At 41.7% G+C, this 17408-nt stretch overlaps 2 protein-coding genes and 1 pseudogene across 4 annotated transcripts in view; 1 reads left to right on the top strand and 2 right to left on the bottom strand.

Annotated features, from left to right (window-relative positions):
* Positions 1-4505, top strand: part of LOC120052719 (sarcoplasmic/endoplasmic reticulum calcium ATPase 1-like) — a 33411-nt gene extending 28906 nt beyond the window's left edge. Inside the window, exons 22-24 of the mRNA XM_038999799.1 lie at positions 119-236; positions 890-1007; positions 4222-4505. Coding sequence (XP_038855727.1) covers positions 119-236; positions 890-1007; positions 4222-4259 — 274 coding nt within the window. The 3' untranslated portion in view covers positions 4260-4505. The remainder of the gene's footprint in view (positions 1-118; positions 237-889; positions 1008-4221) is intronic.
* A 646-nt stretch (positions 4506-5151) lies between these two features.
* LOC120052718 (rab GTPase-binding effector protein 2-like) lies at positions 5152-14366 on the bottom strand. Of its 3 annotated transcripts, none has more exons than XM_038999796.1 (12): positions 13957-14365; positions 13071-13232; positions 12665-12747; positions 12220-12594; positions 10607-10702; positions 10420-10518; positions 10208-10327; positions 10015-10093; positions 9886-9897; positions 6643-6797; positions 6378-6494; positions 5152-6172 (listed from the first exon to the last, which is right to left on the bottom strand). In XM_038999796.1, the coding sequence occupies exons 1-12, from the start codon at positions 13997-13999 to the stop codon at positions 6068-6070; spliced, it is 1446 nt and encodes a 481-aa protein (XP_038855724.1). In that variant the 5' UTR covers positions 14000-14365; the 3' UTR covers positions 5152-6067. The 3 variants fall into 3 exon arrangements, with proteins under 3 accessions (XP_038855724.1, XP_038855726.1, XP_038855725.1); XM_038999798.1 differs by having other exon boundaries at positions 12220-12589; positions 13957-14363; XM_038999797.1 differs by lacking the exon at positions 9886-9897 and having other exon boundaries at positions 13957-14366.
* Positions 14367-16635: 2269 nt separating this feature from the next.
* Positions 16636-17176, bottom strand: LOC120052144 (annotated as a pseudogene).
* Between the last annotated feature and the right edge of the window lie 232 nt (positions 17177-17408).

Genomic DNA, 17408 nt, shown 5'->3' with positions numbered 1-17408 from the left:
CATTTTAAATACTTTATTTGGATTCACAAATCAAATGTACATTTAAAAAAGGATCCAAACATCTCAGCGCACACAGTGCTTAGCCAGCGTGCCTTACGTAACCCCTCTGTCCCCCCAGTTTGTCTGAGAACCAGTCCCTGTTGCGCATGCCCCCCTGGAGCAACCTATGGCTGGTTGGAGCCATGTCCCTCTCCATGTCACTCCACTTCGTGATCATTTACGTGGACCCCATGCCTGTGAGTCTGCCTTACCTCACACCACAACCCTCCCATACTTGTCCTGTCCGGCTCCAAGGACCACTAGTTTTGATCCTACATCCATCTCTCTCTGCCTCCTTTTTGTCTTACTCTCTCAATCTCCTGTCTGATTCTCTCTCTCTCTCAGCCAAACATTGTTATAATACAGTCCCCTTTACTGTGTTCCCTGACACGAAGGGCTATTCAATTCGTATTGCGGAAAAATAGCGTTAGAGCGCGATTGAAATTTTAAAAGCAATGTTCCCGCGTTAGCGGAGACTGCATTCGCGGTAAACGCTACATATATTGGCTCAATCGGAAATGACCTGAACATTTCTATCGCATAATCTGTAACGCTTCAGCGATACAGATTGAATAGAGCCCTAAGTAAGAGTGATACTTGAGTAAGAGTATTTGACAATTGAGTAAGGCCTATATTCAATCTGGACCGTTATAGTGAGATTTACATTTAAAGGTAATTTCCGATTGAGACGACATATGCACCGTTTACAGTGAGTGGTCTACGCAAACGCGGAAACATTGCTTTTAAAAAGGTGCATAGCCCGATCGGATTGAAACTAGCCTTAAGAGTATGTGATAACTAAGTAGTAGTATGTGATATGTCTGAAATGTGCCTGTCCTCTCTTCTGCAGATGATCTTTAAATTGACCCACTTGAACGTGGAAAAATGGATGGTGGTGCTCAAGCTTTCCTTCCCTGTCATCCTCATTGACGAGGTCCTCAAGTTTGTGGCCCGTAATTACCTGGAGGGTAAGGATACACACACAATCTATTATCGAGTAAATCTAACATTCCTTGTAATAATATCCTGTAATATCCACAGAAAATGTTCCCTCTAATTATTTTGGGCACTGAGCAAATTTCAGGTCATGCAACTGGAATGTTGGGAGAATTCTGTGTAACTTCACAGTTTTAGACAGTAGCCAATAGGATATTGTGGCTATTTGAGCATAATGTAGACCTATCAGAGTGGCCTACCAACAAAACCAGTAATGCAAGTCCCATAACATTCACAATTTTGATTTCTATGATATAGCCTACAGTAGCCTATATGGGGTGTTAAATGCAGTCTTTTAAAAAAAAAATTACATTATGCTCTTGTAGGAAGCAGTAACGCCCCATCGCTGACCAATTGAAGAAAAGGCATTAGGGCTAGGGTGGACTGTAAATTAGGTTTAGGACTGTTCCTGACCGATGTACAATAGCGGTAGTATGTCAGAGGAATGAGGAGATGGCCAGGAATCTAATACTTGATTTTATTGCATACACAGAGCACACTGGGTTGTTTGGAGGTTATGGAATTGTGGTTTTTAGTCAGTCACACACAACAAAGAAAGAACAAAAGGCAAGATGGCCACCGGATTGAATCACCAGCACAACTAGGGGGAAAACTGCAGCTTAAATAGTGCAGGAATGTCAATTAGTTCACTGGGAACAGGTGTGGTAATTAGCCAGGGAGGGGCCAGAGAAGGAAAACCTGGTTGCTGCCATGAGCCTTTGTAACACCAATACTTACATATAACTGGGCTAATAACTTGCTAGCTAGCAAAGAATATCAACAAATGTGCACACGCACAGCTCTGGTCTGAAAAGCAGATCCACTGGCTGGTGATTGAAAGACCACTCGTGTACTACCAGTCAATAGAATTATACTCCGATGCGCTTTGGCTTAGCCTAGACAGCCGATAGTGGGCGTTTGATCAGTACTATTTTTTAGGATTGATGTGCCCTGCAGGTAAAACATTCGTGTCACCAGTGGGCCGGCTCGTACATAAAGCATCCTCCATTCATGCTGCAAAAGCATAATTTTCCTTCTTAACCAGCTTTAAAATGGCAGGCTGTCCGAAAAAAGAAGAAAAAAATATGAAAGTGTGTACTGTAGCAGTGATGTAAAGAACTTAAGTAAAAAAATACGTGAAAGTACTACTTAAGTAGGTTTTTTTGGTATCTGTACTTCACTTCATATTTTTGACAACTTTATGCTTTTACTTCAATACATTTCTAAAGAAAATGTACTTTTTACTCCATACATTTTCCCGGACACCCAAATATACTCTTTACATTTTGAATGCTTAGCTGGACAGGAAAATGGTCTAATTCACACACCTATTAATATAACGCATTGTCATCCCTACTGCCTCTGATCTGGCACTCACTAAACACATGCTTCGTTTGTAAATTATGTCTGAGGGTTGGAGCGTGCCCCTGGCTATGGGTAATTTCAAGAAGAAAAAAACAAGAAAATGGTGCTGTCTGGTTTGCTTAAGGAATTTTACATTATTTATACTTTTTAATTCATAAGTATATTTAAAACCAAATATTTTTTTACTTAAGTAGGATTTTACTGGATGACTTTCCCTTTTACTTGAGTCATTTTCTATGAAGGTATCTTTACTTTTACTCAAGTATGACAAAATTGGGTACTTTTCCCACCACTGTACTGTAGTTGAGGAAAATATCTTGAGCCCACTATCGGCTGCCTAGGCTAGCTGTGGCTCTAACTACAACAAAATCACAGACTCAATCTTAGATTTGTTTTGTTGCACTGAAAAGAGGCTGATATAGTGTTGATTAAATCAGAGAAACATTGATCTACATAGAGCAAACTCAGTTAAGTTCAATCTCTTGCATCTCTGCGCGGGCTGATATCTGCATGGGAGTCCTGGACGTGGTGCGTGTCTGTGCACGCAAACAGCTTAGAGTGAACATTGATCCACAGACTTTCATACCTGCTTCAATGGCTTACTAAGACTATCATCCATTCTAAATATGACCTATTTAATTGCAAAACCTTTAATAGATTAATATGATATATCTTCCTATCAGGTGCCTTCATTGCCCTCTCCCCCACTTTTCCTATACCTGCCCCTGCTACTCCCCCCATCCATCCTGTTTTCACTTTGTTTATGATTCAATGGTTTTGTATTTTGTGTCCAGATGGTGTCAACACTAAATTTACACTGATAATATATAATACATATAATATCCACCCTTATATGTATTCACTAAAGTCTGTGTGAGCGTCTTCCTACAGGTTTCTATGTATCCCCATATTGCTTAATAAAATTGTGTCTAATTTTATGGCTATAAATGTCTCATTTAGGTAGTAATTGCCTTTGTACTCTTCCACCAGCAAGATCTAGCTTGGGGACAAATCAAATCAAACTGTCACATGCGCCGAATACAAGTTTAGACCTTACCGTGAAATGCTTACTTACAAATCCCTTAACTCTTCTTGAACTGCACTGTTGGTTAAGAAAATATTTACCAACTAAAGTCAAAAATAATAAAAAGTAACACAATAACATAACAAGGCTATATATGGGGGTACCGGTACCGAGTCAGTGTGCGGGAGTACAGGTTACTTGAGGTAATTCGTGCATGTAGGTAGTGGTAGGACAAGGTTAGCCTTTGCAGTTTTAACTTGTTAATATTACAATTTTCCAACATTAACATTTAACTGCAGTCAACATACAGTAGTAGCCTATTATTGTATGGAAAAGTCAGGGTTTTTTATGAACATAGTAAAAATGTTGGTATCATTTAGCAGACGCTTTTATACAAAACTTGGTCATGCGTGCATACATTTTATAAGTGGGTGGCCTCTGGGAATTGAACCCACAATCCTGGCATTTGAAGCACCATGCTGTACCAACTGAGCTACACAGAACCACCAATATTTGCTGTTGAGTATATAAGTGTTGGATAACGTCAATTGAGCAGAACTAAAATGTAACTAAATGGCCAGAATAGATGCATGCCCAACTCCACATCAATCAATAGTACTTCATGTAGATCTAAAAGGACTGTATTTCTAATATGGTAATTTTAGGCTGGATTGGAATGTTCCCCATATTGCTTATACCTATCCTCCAAATTGATCCCTAGGGGCTAGTGCTCAATTTGGGACTTAAGTCTAGCCCTACCTTATCCGGTTGCCAATACCCTTCTCTTTCCCATGCAGTTGCTGATGACAATCTAGTAAGCAAGAAGTGGGACTAAAAGAACACCAGGAGTATAAAGGAGAGAAAAGAATGAGAAGAGGAACGGTGGAAGCACTTCCCAGAAATGAGAGCGCAGACCGTCACTAGAAGCGAGAGAAAAAAAATCTAACAAGATCAAAGAATGAAACAAAGCCACCAGAAAATTACAAAAAAATATTAAAATATTTGTGTATGTATTGAAATGAAGTTAATATATAAGAAAGTGTTATGACATGAACAATATATTCAAATTATTCTGACTATTCTTAAAAAATAAAACTGTATTAAAAGAGAATACAAGTGTCTGGTTAATTGTTATTGGTTTTGGTTTGATTCCCAGTATCTCACATACTTACTTATGGTTGATGAGAAGCATCTTCTCCTTCACTTATGAGTCCTTTGGTGTCTGTGGAGATCAATCATGGATATACAGCTGCAGACAGTGCATGTGAAGGCTTGGTTGGAGGGTTGGAATAGCCCTGTGAGCATGCCTCAGGTGGCTAGGTCCTCTATACTGGATGGATTGATCTTGTACCTCTTCAGAGTGGTTTTAATTCGGTCCTGCATCCGCTTCTTCTGGCCACCAGCAGAGCGTTTGCCTTCATGTGGCCGTTGAGCACTTTCGGCGGATGTCGGCCCTCTAGCACGCAGATGACATGACCAAGCCATCTTAGTTGGTGATTGTTTAAGGTGGACTGCATGCTACCACTGCCAGCCCATTTCAGTACCTCCGTGTGGTGTACTGCATCCAGCCAGGTAACACAGAGGATCTTCTTGAAGGCACTTTATTTGGAAGGCCTCCAGGGTTTTCATGTGCCGACTAAGGGATCCATGCTTCACAGCTGTATAACAGGGTGGACACACCTCTCTCCGCAAACAATTACACAAGAAAAACACGATCCTGCAATGAGTAGTCTTTCAATGTATATTTATATATTAAGGCAATTAGTATCAACAAGAGAGAATGCAAAATTCATTCACAGGTTTCTTATCTCTTATTCTTCATTTTAAAAAAGTGGTAAAGTCTAAAAAGGTATAAAGGTAATTGTGTCACTGGAGTGGTTGGTTATAGAGTTTTTAGTGTTACTCACTGGTATCAACAAGGGCAGTGCTTTAAGATCAATGATTGGAAGTCAAGCAAAGTGCCCACTGGTCCTGAGAGGTGGGTGAGTGTGTGCGTGTGTAATTTCCATGTGTCAGAAGTATCATAATACGGTATTACTTACAGTAGATACTGGCCTATTTTCAACATATTGCATTTTAGTGACTTCCACTAAAGCAGTAATGGAGTGTTTCTCATCACATCCGACTGGCGGGAATGTCGAGTCAGGAACTTCAATACAAATATTCAAGTTCTTAATGAGTCCAGTTAAAAAAGGAAGTTAAGTTCAGTCTTAGAATGAGTGTTTGGTCATTGAACATGAGAAAATAAAATAAAAATTACTCCCAAATATGGAAAGATGTGGAGGGCGTTCAAGCAACAAGTCGAGGTGCAACCAAAAATATCATATCATTGAACAGCTCTAAAGTACAAATATTCCAAGTCACATTACAAGCTGAGGTGGTGATTCCCAATGTTGGAGAGGATTGGCCTGAACAAGGCCAGCACAGATCTGACTCATTATGAGTTGTCTGGAATGAAAGGTGACTTGTCTATCAGTGATTATTCACAGTGCCTTGCTAAGCCCACTCCTCTTCAAAGCGGGGATAGTGGTCAAGTCTTTCTCCATGGTTGCACTTCATGTCCAGCCTTGTTCTTATTGGTCACCCTTGGAATACTTCCTGTTTCTCCCGTCGCTTTGGCTCTGTTGTGCTGCTCTGATAGACTCACGTGGCATCAGTGGGCGGGGCACCCTCTTCAGGAAGCCCCTCCTCCAAGATGTCCCTGACCTGGTCCAGAGTTTCAGCCTGACGGATCAACTCCAGCTTCACCTAGAAGAAAGCGATGAAGGACGGAGAGACAGACAGAAAGGGAAAGCGAGAGGGTGGAGTAAGAAGCCTCATGGTCATTTGACTATGGAACAAAAAATATATGTAATCCAGCTGGATTTGACCTACATCAGTGCTGTAAAATAACATAAACCAACCCAATGTGGATACACCCCGAGTGGGCTGGTCCTGAAACAGTGTAATGTACCTGCAGTGACTGTGAAAGCTGGACAAAGTCCCTCTGCACCATCTGGCTGGTGTCCACCTGAGAACGCATACTGATAATCTGGCTACGCAGCTCCAAACACCGTTGCTGGAGGGACGCCTAGGAGGGAGATAGAAAGGGAGTGAGAATGGTGAGAGAGGGAAAGAACTACAGTAACATGTTATCTTTCCTACTTTGGGAACACTAAGTACACAAAAGGTACAACACGGACGGACACAAATCTATCCCTGGTCCCCCTGTACAGTACCTTGTCATGGCTGAGAGTCTTGCTGTCTCCTTGTAGGTGTGAGAGCGCCACGCTGAGACCTTGTAGCTCGGTGCGACCGTTCTGTAGCTCCAACTGCAGTGTCTCCTTTTGACACTGGACCCGCTCCATCTCTGTCTTCAGACTGGACAGCTGCACTGCAGAGGGCAAAGGTTTTATTGAACAAGGAAGTCCCATCGAGGTTAGAAGACCGGTTTCACAAGGGAAAGACAACGGGCGTGTTCGAGCAGATACGTTTTGTCAAGTCACCGCCTTTCAAAGTGTATTGCATTATGTGGATAACTGCATGAACGTCACAAAAACAACCATGTGATCAAAGGTCATGCGGTTTGTGATGAAGTCTCCTTCAATTGCTGCAGTTGCTTTTCACCGACGGCACCATGCAGCCATCACCTGGCTACTGGGAGGCACTACTTGTCAACCAATCAATGTTTCTGGTATTTGAGACCTCTCTCTAACAAATGCTTTACGCACTGCCTTCAGGAAGTATTCATACCCCTTCACTTATTCCACATTGTTGTGTTACAGCCTCAATTCAAAATGGATGAAATATTTTTTTCCCTGCTCACCCATTTACACAATACCCCATAATGACAAAGTGAAAACATGTTTGTTTTTTTTAAATATGTTAACAAATAGATTAAATACAGAAATATCTCATTTACATAAGTATTCACACATGTTAGAATCTCCGTTGGCAGCGATAACAGCTGTGAGTAAGTCTTTAAGAAACGTGTCAAACTCAAGCCATGGGGGGGGGGGCAGTGTTTTCACTCCTCCCTTGTACTTGATTGATGAATTAAGGTCACTAATTAGTAAGGAACTCCACTCACCTGGTTGTCTAGGTCTTAATTGAAAGGATAAAACAAAAACCAGCATACACTAGGCCCTCCATGGAATGAGTTTGACACCCCTGCTCTAAGCACTTTGCACACCTGGATTGTACAATATGTGCCCATTATTCCTTAAGCTCTATCAAATTGGTTGTTGTTCATGGTTAGAAATCCATTTAAGTCTTGCCATAGATATTCACCCTGATTTAAGTCAAAACTGTAACTCGGCCACTCAGGAACATTCACCGTCTTCTTGGTAAGCAACTCCAGTGTAGATTTGGCCTTGTGTTTTAGGTTATTGTCCCGCTGAAAGGTGAATTTACACCCAGTGTCTGATGGATAGCAGACAAACAGGTTTTCCTCTAGGATTTTGCCTGTGTTCAGCGCCATTCCATTTTTTTTAATCCAGAAAAATCCCCCAGTCCTTAACGATTACAAGCAAACCCATAACATGATGCAGCCACCACTGTGCTTGAAAATATTGAGAGTGGTACTCAGTAATGTGTTGGATTTGCCCTAAACATAAGACTTTGTATTCAGGCCAAAAAGTCAATTGCTTTGCCACATTTTTTGCAGTATTACTTTAGTGCCTTGATGCAAAAAGGATGCATGTTTAAGGAATATTTTTTTATTCTGTACACTTCCTTATTTTCACTCTGTCAATTAGATAACATATGGAATTGTTTTAAGATGGTCATACGAAGGATCATTTAGTTATTTGATTTGGAATTTTAGGACCCCTTTAGACATAAAAATATATTATTTGATAAAACATCAAATTTGGACTTAATGCCAACAGCCCATAGAAACGCATTGAATAACAGATTGATACATGGAAAAAGAGTAAAAAAATCAATCTAATTGAGGTTTGAAACAAAGTGTCTGTCCTATATCAGAGAGACATAAGAAAGATCAGCAAATTTAAAAAAAAGTGCGAGACCCATATTAAAAAAATAGGCACCTCACTACTTCCATATATAGTTCCATTAATATTTTTAACTGGTAATGGGCTACCTTTAGACGAGTCCTGTGAGCATCAAAACAACTGACATGTACGTGTTCGCAAGAGTCTCACATTTGCATACAAAAAAAGAAAAATATGCATAGAGGGGTCATATTACAGTGTAGACCAAACTGATTGGACGCTACAGACAGAAGTTGGCAGATCGGCGGTACCGACTTCATAAGTGGCACTTGTGGGGGTAGTAGAGCTAAACGTAGAACACCCTCGTGTTCGTAAGAGTCATGTAGGCCAAACCATTCGGACGTTACAGATGTTTTCATGAGAAGACCGGTTTTCAGGATGTCTCATGGTCTGAAAAACACCACTGTAGCTCGGCCACCTTCCACCTCAGATGCAGAAGGCTGCCATTGGCAAATGCGGTGAATTGAGATGCAGCCCATGCAAAAAAAACAGTTCTCTAACTTAGCATTAAAAATATATAATAAATCCCCATTAAAATCTAACTAGATTTTCGCAGAGGCACGGACATCGACTTTAGGGGGTTATTAAACACTATTATTGCACACAGTGAGTCCATGCAACTTATTTTTGGTCAGCTAATTTTAACTCCTGAACTTATTTAGGCTTGCTATAACAAAGGGGTTGAATGCTTATTGACTCAAGACATTTGTGACCCGTTTCAACAAGCTGGGCATAAGTCGCACGTCACTACTTCAGTCATTTTAATTACATTTTTTTTTAAATCAAAAAGCGTTTTTGGCCCAAATGCCTTCTGGAACATGTGAACTTACATATACACCATTTTCTAGATCTGAATCTTTACTTTTATCCAATATGAATAACACCGTTTCAAATGTTGCTCCATAGGACCAAATCCAGGTGGTAGGTCACATTTCAGCTTTAATTTTTTTAATTCATTTGTACATATTTCAAAAAACACAATTCCACTTTGACATTACGGGGTATTGTGTGTAGGCCAGTGACAATAAATCTCAATTTAATATTTTTTATTTTATTTAGTCTAACAATATGTGGAAAAAGTCAAGGGGTGTGAATACTTTCTGAAGGTACTTCAGAAAGTACATTGTTTTCAGTTTGTGTGTGATCTGGGGTTAAAGAAAAGTTTATTTATACCTTTATAAAGAAAACCTTAGCAGCTATGTTGACTATGCCATGTTGATCTGAGTCTTGCTGTTGGAAAACCACTAGTGTACGACTTTTGGCTGTGGCAGATGCACCTCCCTGACTTTCGTCTACAGTCGGCTTCGTTAGCCTGACTAATCTAACGTAACCGATGAGTTTACTACGGTCAACGCTTGTTATCAACTGCCTGTGTGTGCTGCATTACTGATTAATTCCTATGGCCTTCTATACCACACACTTAGAAATGATCTCTCACACACACATATAATAATAATGCCCACTCACCTTGTAAAACTTCTGTTGAGGCAGAACCATAGGAGAAAGAGAGAATGTATGTTGGTTTTGAACCAGCTGGCAAGTTCTATTACACTTATCAACACAAAGAAAGAGCAAAGGAAAGGCAGATGAACAGACCGCTCTCCTCCACGCGGGTCTCCAGTTGTTCCTTCAGATTGACGATCTCAATACGCAGCCTCTCCTCACTGTGTGCCCCCTACAGATGGGAGTACAGCAGTGCATACAGTAATAGTATATTTCCTTTGTATTTCAATGATTCTTGACTGTATGAACACACACAAACGTGCACGCATATACACACATACTGTACCTGTAGTGTAGGACCAAGGTGTGTGTTGGCGTCCCCTGCCCCAAACGTCTCCTCGATCTCCTCTCCTTTTAGCCTGGACAGCTCGTTACACACCCTCCTCTGAGAGAGAGACAGCTCTGCCTGGGAACAAGCACACACACCAACACCTCAAACACACACTACATGGACCTCATCCCCCTCCTTCCTGGTTGGACCAAGTGCCTGTCACTCACCAGCCTGCTATGGATGGCATTCTGTGATTGGTTGAAAGACTTCTGCAGCTCCTGTAGGAGGGCCTCCGAGGTCTGAACCTGAGACTGGAGAACTGAGACCTGACACACACACAGCAACATTCAATTCCGTGGATAACTGACATTTCTCAATATACAGTATATGCCATGTGTGTAAAGGTGTGCGTACGTGTTTGTGTGTCTCAGTAGTCTGTGTGTCCAGCTCGCTCTCCAGCTCTGTCCTCTCTTCCCTCAGTCGACTCAGCTCTCCCTCCAGCTCCACAACCTGCACATCAGACCACACCACGTCAGACGTCACGAGACACCACACCACATAAGACGTCATGAGTCCATTCCAGACCTGTACAGTTCTGCTCACCTGTTTGATAGCCAACATTGGTGTTAGACTATTTTAACAGGCTTTAAGTACACTTAAAAATAAATGCAATTTCAAAAACATTTTACTGAGTTATAGTTCATATAACGAAATCAATTGAAATAAATTCATTAGGCCCTGAACTATGGATTGTACATGACTGGGAATATAGATATGCATCTGTTGGTCAGAGATACCCCCCCAAAAAAGGTAGAGGCATGGATCAGAAAAAGTCAGTATCTGGTGTGACCACCAATTGCCTCATGCAGCACGACATCTCCTTGGGAAGGAGTTGATCAGGCTGTTGATTGTGGCCTGTGGAATGTTGTCCCACTCCTCTTCAATGGCTGTGCAAAGTTGCTGGATATTGGCGGGAGCTGGAACACGCCGTCGTATATATCGGCGGATGAATGGCACAACAATGGGCCTCAGGATCTCATCCCGGTATCTCTGTGCATTCAAATTGCCATCGATAAAATGCAATTGTGTTCATTGTCCATAGCTTATGCCTGGCCATACCATAAACCCACCATGGGGCACTGTTCACAACGTTGACATCAGCAAACCGCTCGCCCACACGACACCATACACGCTGTCTGCCATCTGCACGGTACAGTTGAAACCGGGATTCTACCGTGAAAAGCACACTTCTCCAGCGGCCATTGAAGGTGAGCATTTTCCCACTGAAGTAAGTTACGACGCCGAACTGCATTCAGGCCAAGACCTTGGTGAGGACGACGAGCATGCAGATGAGCTTCCCGAAGACGGTTTCAGACAGTTTGTGCAGAAATACATCGTTTGTGCAATCCCATGGTTTCATCAGCTCTCCGGGTGGCTGCTCTCAGACAATCCCGCAGATGAAGAAGTTAGATGTGGAGGTCCTGGCGTGGTTACATGTGGTCTGCAGCTGTGAGGCTGGTTGAACGTACTGCCAAATTCTCTAAAATGACGTTGGAGGCAGCTTATTGTAGAGAAATGAACATTCAATTCTCTGGCAACAGCTCTGGTCGACATTCAGTCAGCATGCCAATTTGCACGCTCCCTCAAAACATCTGTGGCATTGTGTTGTGTGACAACTGCACATTTTAGAGTGGCCTTTTATTGTCCCCGGCACTTGTGTAATGATCATAATGTTTAATCAGCTTCTTGATATGCCACACCTGTCAGGTGGATGGATTCTCTTGGCAAAGGAGAAATGCTCACTAACAGGGATGTAAACAAATGTGTGCACACATTTGAGAGAAATAAGCTTTTTGTGTTTATGGAACATTTCTTAGATCTTTTATTTCACCTCATGAAACCAACACCTTACATGTTGCATTTATATATTTTTTTCAGTATAAGTCCTAGTTGGAGTGTGTTTGTGTGGCTGGTGCTGGTGCTCACTTCCTTGCTTAGTGAATTGATGTCAAAGTGTGTGTGTTCACCTGTGTGTTAAGCGAGTCCCATTCGGTGTGTGTGACCAGACGGTGGCCAGGCGGGGGCAGGTAGATGGCCTCAGGCACCAGGGTTCCCGTGGAGACCAGGGAGGCGGTGTCTTCCTGGGGGGGTTGGCGGCGGGGCAGTGAGGGCGTGTCCAAGGAGAAGGAGGAGAAAGAGGCGAAGTCACAGTTCTGGGAGAAATAGCCCTCCGGCCCTGCCCCTTCACCCTCCCCTGGTCCCTCCCCCGGCCCCTCAGCCTCCCCTGGTTGGCTACCCCATCCGTCCGTTCTTGGCTCTCTGAGGCTATTGGTGGGAGAGTCTGTCGACTGGCCCTCGGACTGCATAGCTCCTGCCTCCACCCCGTCCTTCTTTACACTGCCCTGAGTGAGAGCGAGAGGTCAGAGACAAGGAAATGGGTTTAGTAACATTGAGGTGAACACATGCACACACCTGAGACTGCACACTGGCTCTCCTCCACTGGGCACGCTCAGATTGCAGAGTAGATATTCTAGCCTCATACTGAGAAGCCGTCTCTGAGAATAGAAGAGAGAAACGAGATGACAGACAATAACAGGCCATCTAGGTGGGTCCTACACAGTGTCTGCATTCCAAATGGCACCCTATTCTCTATCTAGTGCAAAAATTTTGACCATAGCCCCCATTGGGAACGGATGATGAATAGAAGGCATGGAGCAACTTTCCTCGGAAGAGAGGGGACCCGCCCCATCTATACAATGGTAGGGAAACACTGGTATGTAGAAAATATGTCTTCCACCTCTGACTGCATCTCCTGGTCACACTGTGTGTGTGTGTGTGTGTGTGTGTGTGTGTGTGTGTGTGTTGCTCTCTCTCTGACCTCTGAGGGCCTCCTGAAGAGACTGCATCTCCTGGTCACACTGTCTCTGCAGCTCTCCCAGCTCCTCCTGTTTGCTCAGTTCGCAGATTGTCGCCACGCCCTGCCAGTGCTCCAGCTGCGCTCGGCAATCTGCTAGCTGGGCCTGCAAGCTCTCCATTGCACCTGACAAGAAGAAAAATTTAGATATAACATAATCTGTTTATGGTGAACGCAGGACAATACAAGGTTGTGAATGGGGTTCAACAGTCCCAGAGAGACTGACTTCAAGATATCTTATGAGCTGCATAAAACATGATCATGCAAGCAATTGCATTTAGGCCTACTACACAGGCTATTCCTTCCTATGTCAATAACATTACAAAACACCCCATGCAAAGCAATTCATGAATGTAATAATACACCTGTTGACAATCGAACTGACAGCTATTGTTTTGGCTGTCTCTCAGTGGAGACATGGCAATCCTTGGCACACACCTGCCACAGCTTCTAATTAGCCTGGCTGACGTCTCCACAAAATCATACTTATTATGGCTAAATCCCCGCCTATTTCTACAATTCCTCTTCTTAAAATCTGATTTTAAACCTAACCACACTGCTAACCTTGTGCCTAACTAACCTTAAATTAAGACCAAAAACTACATTTTAGTATATACATTTTTACGATACAATTTTGACTTTGTGGTAGTAACAGGAAGGTCAAAAGAGTTCACTCAGCAAGTGACAGCTCCAGCAATAGCAACATTTTGTACATGTTCAGTGGTCTGTAGCTACATTCCGAAATTCGCACGCATTTGTGAGATTTGGCTATCACAAAGGGTTAGTTAGCTAGCAATCAAGCTAGCGTAGCTAAAGCACTTGTTGATGGCTAACTTGGTGACATTCTTACCAGTGTCATCCTTCTGAGAGTTCCCCGACGGTTCCATTATCATTTGTGTCCGAGCTGTTCTATAATGGCACCAACTGTCTTAGTCGTGAAAATCATCTACTGGTTGGGTTGGTGTGAGAGCTCAAAGCAGGACTTATTCACTCCTGGTCAACTTCAGGAAATAACTTTCCCCGGTTTAAGCCCACGGATATTCCGTAACATCCTTCCTAAATGCCGACGACTGCATTGAATTTTCTGTTATTCTTCCCAGTTAAACTACCGTATTGTCATGGGATGAGCGAATCATAATATGTAGGTTATTAAAATGCCAACCATTTTAAAGGGAGACAATCTGTATTTTGAATACAGTTAATAAGTGCTGTCTAGTTTCCGTATGTCTGTTCCTGCCACGAATTTTGCGTAGCTGTGTACGACTGTACGTTCTTTATGAGGGATACCTGGAGAAAATCGGATCTCTTAAATGAAAATGGCGGCCCTCCCTTCAGTAAAATATATTTTCACCTGACCATACCCGAAAACACTTTTAAAAAAGTGACCCTCCCCTATACCCCAAATAATAATTAAAACATAAATTGGATACCAGAGAACATTCCTACCTTTTACCCTCACTCCTACGACAGACCAGATCCTTAGAAAATATATATAGTTCCAGTCAAAAGTTTGGACACACCTACTCATTCCAGGGTTTTTCTTTATTTTTACTATTTTCTACATTGTGGAATAATAGTGAAGACATCAAAACTATGAAATAACACATATGGAATCATGTAATCATGTAATCAAAACAGTGTTAAATAAATATATTTTAGATTTTAGATTCTTCAAAGTAGCCACACTTTGCCTTTGCACACTCTTGGCATTCTCTCAAACAGCTTCACCAGTTTCCCACATATGCTGAGCACTTTTTGGCTGTTTTTCCTTCACTCTGCGGTCCAACTCATCCCAAACCATCTCAATTGGGTTGAGTTCAGGTGATTGTGGAGGCCAGGTCATCTGATGCAGCACTCCATCACTCTCCTTCTTGGTCAAATAGCCCTTACACAGCCTGGAGGTGTGTTGGGTCATTGGCCTGTTGAAAAACAAATGCTAGTCCAACTAAGCGCAAACCAGATGGGATGGCGTATCGCTGCAGAATGTTGTGTTAACCATGCTGGTTAAGTGTGCCTTAAATTATAAATAAATCACACACTTAAAGAAACTTTCAAAGTTCTTGAAATGTTCCCGTATTGACTGACCTTCATGTCTTGAAGTAATGATGGACTGTCACTGTATATAGATTTTTCTGTTGTGTTATTGACTGTACTTTTGTTTATCCCATGTGTAACTACTCTGTGTTGTTGTTTTTTTGTCGCACTGCTTAGCTTTATCTTGGCCAGGTCACAGTTGTAAATGAGAACTTGTTCTCAACTGGCCTACTTGGTTAAATAAAGGTGAAATAAAAATGTATTATCTTTGCTTACTTGAGCTGTTCTTGCCATAATATGGACTTGGTCTTTTACCAAATAAGGATATCTTCTGTATACCAACCCTACCTTGTCACAACACAACTGATTGGCTCAAACGCATTAAGAAGGAACGAAATTCCACAAATGAACTTTTAACAAGGCACACCTGTTAATTCAAATGCATTCCAGGTGACAACCTCATGAAGCTGGTTGAGAGAATGCCAAGAGTGTGCAAAGCTGTCATCAAGGGAAAGGGTGGCTACTTTGAAGAATCTCAAATATTTGTTTAACACTTTTTTTGTTACTACATGATTCCATGTGTTATTTCATAGTTTTGATGTCTTCACTATTTTTCTACAATGTAGAAAATAGTAAAAATACAGAAAAACCCTGAAATGAGTAGGTGTGTCCAGAATTTTGACTGGTACTGTACATTAGAATAAAATAATAGTTTTCATCTGGTACTTTCCTTCAGTGACCGAAGGAATATTAAATATTACAAATCAATCATATTTGGTTCTCTGAGCTTGACACCGTTAAGAATAAAGTAAGAAAATGTGACCTATATTTGTTTTTTTTATAGGTATAATATGTTCCATAAATGTGACAATTTTACTTTTGGGATAACCAGAAATGTGCCTCTTTTTCCAAGAAGGACCATAATGATTGTATCACAGAATAGAGTTGATAAACAGTGGCTATTATGGTGTCTTCACCTGCTCTTCTCTCTCTGGTGGTTTAGCCATTGATCAAAGTTTTGTTTACTATATTTCATGGTATTGTGTAAAAAAGAAAACGTTTTATGTGAGTACTGAATCTGCTACGATGAGAAGGAAACAGCCAGCAGACCTATACACTTATTTCAATACATTTTATTTTCAATGTCCAGCAATGCAATATGGTATGAAATGACATATTAACATCAACAGTGTGTTTTCTTTCATATTTGAATATGTAAAAAATTATTATTCTCCACCCATTTAGAGAAAAGGGTTATCTACTGTCTCTTTACAGTTCAACCAACACAAATAAACACTTCCCGAATAGCTCTGAGCCATAAAAGGGCATTATAATGTCAAGCAGTAGAAATGAGTATTTCCTGAATAGCAAAACATATTCAGTGATACTGTACTAATGCATTTGGAAAAGTCCATTACACAAGTCCCTCACTTTAGTCAACCTGTTCAATGGTTGAGCCTTGGGAGCTGGCACCAGAGCTAGACCGTGTCGGTGGTCATCCCTCCTTGCTGGTACAGCTTGGTAATGATGAATGAAGCTTGTGCTCCTCTTTGTCGTTCTCCAACCAGAAAATGGCCTGGTTGCACCTGCCCACCACTTTCTTCTTGTCCTCCTCGCTGATCTTGCCTTTTATGTTGTCGTCCTCAACGCTGCTCTTCATATTGAAGGTGTACGACTCCAGGGAGTTCTTGGCTGCAATTTTCTCCCTCTGTGCATTGTCCTCAGCTTTGTATTTGTTGGCATCCTGCAACATCCTCTCAATGTCCTCTTTGCTGAGCCCTTGTCGTTGGTGATGGTGATTTTGTTCTCTTTGCCCTTGCTCTTGTCCACCGCTGATATGTTCAGAATGCCGTTGGTGTCAATGTCAAAGGTCACCTCAAGCTGAGGGATTCCTCGTGGGGCAGGGGGGATTCCAGATAGCTCAAACCAAATATTCTAACAAACTATAATGTTTTAGCTAAGGCTTTGTCTACACAATCAACATTGCATAATTTTATATTTCTATAAAGCCTATAGCCTATAATTGTTACAGCCATTTATGAAAATAATGAAAGTTACTTACAGTTTGTGAACGTAGAGGTCTCGTTGAAAGGTATAGGGCAGCAGCCTAAGGTCGCTCTTCTCTTTACTTGCTTTCTTCTCTCTTTAGTGTTCTCATTGAGTCAATGTTTGAAACTGAACAAACTTCACCAATTTAGATCATCCTTTTTGATTTCTCGACATTTCTCAACTCTCTGACTACACTGTAGAGCTCTGCTACCCGACCCG

The sequence above is a fragment of the Salvelinus namaycush genome, chromosome 8 (genome assembly GCF_016432855.1).
Source record: "Salvelinus namaycush isolate Seneca chromosome 8, SaNama_1.0, whole genome shotgun sequence".
Taxonomy (NCBI): domain Eukaryota; kingdom Metazoa; phylum Chordata; class Actinopteri; order Salmoniformes; family Salmonidae; genus Salvelinus; species Salvelinus namaycush.
The sequence above is the reverse complement of the archived record's forward strand: the minus strand, read 5'-3'. Positions and strand labels throughout refer to the sequence as shown.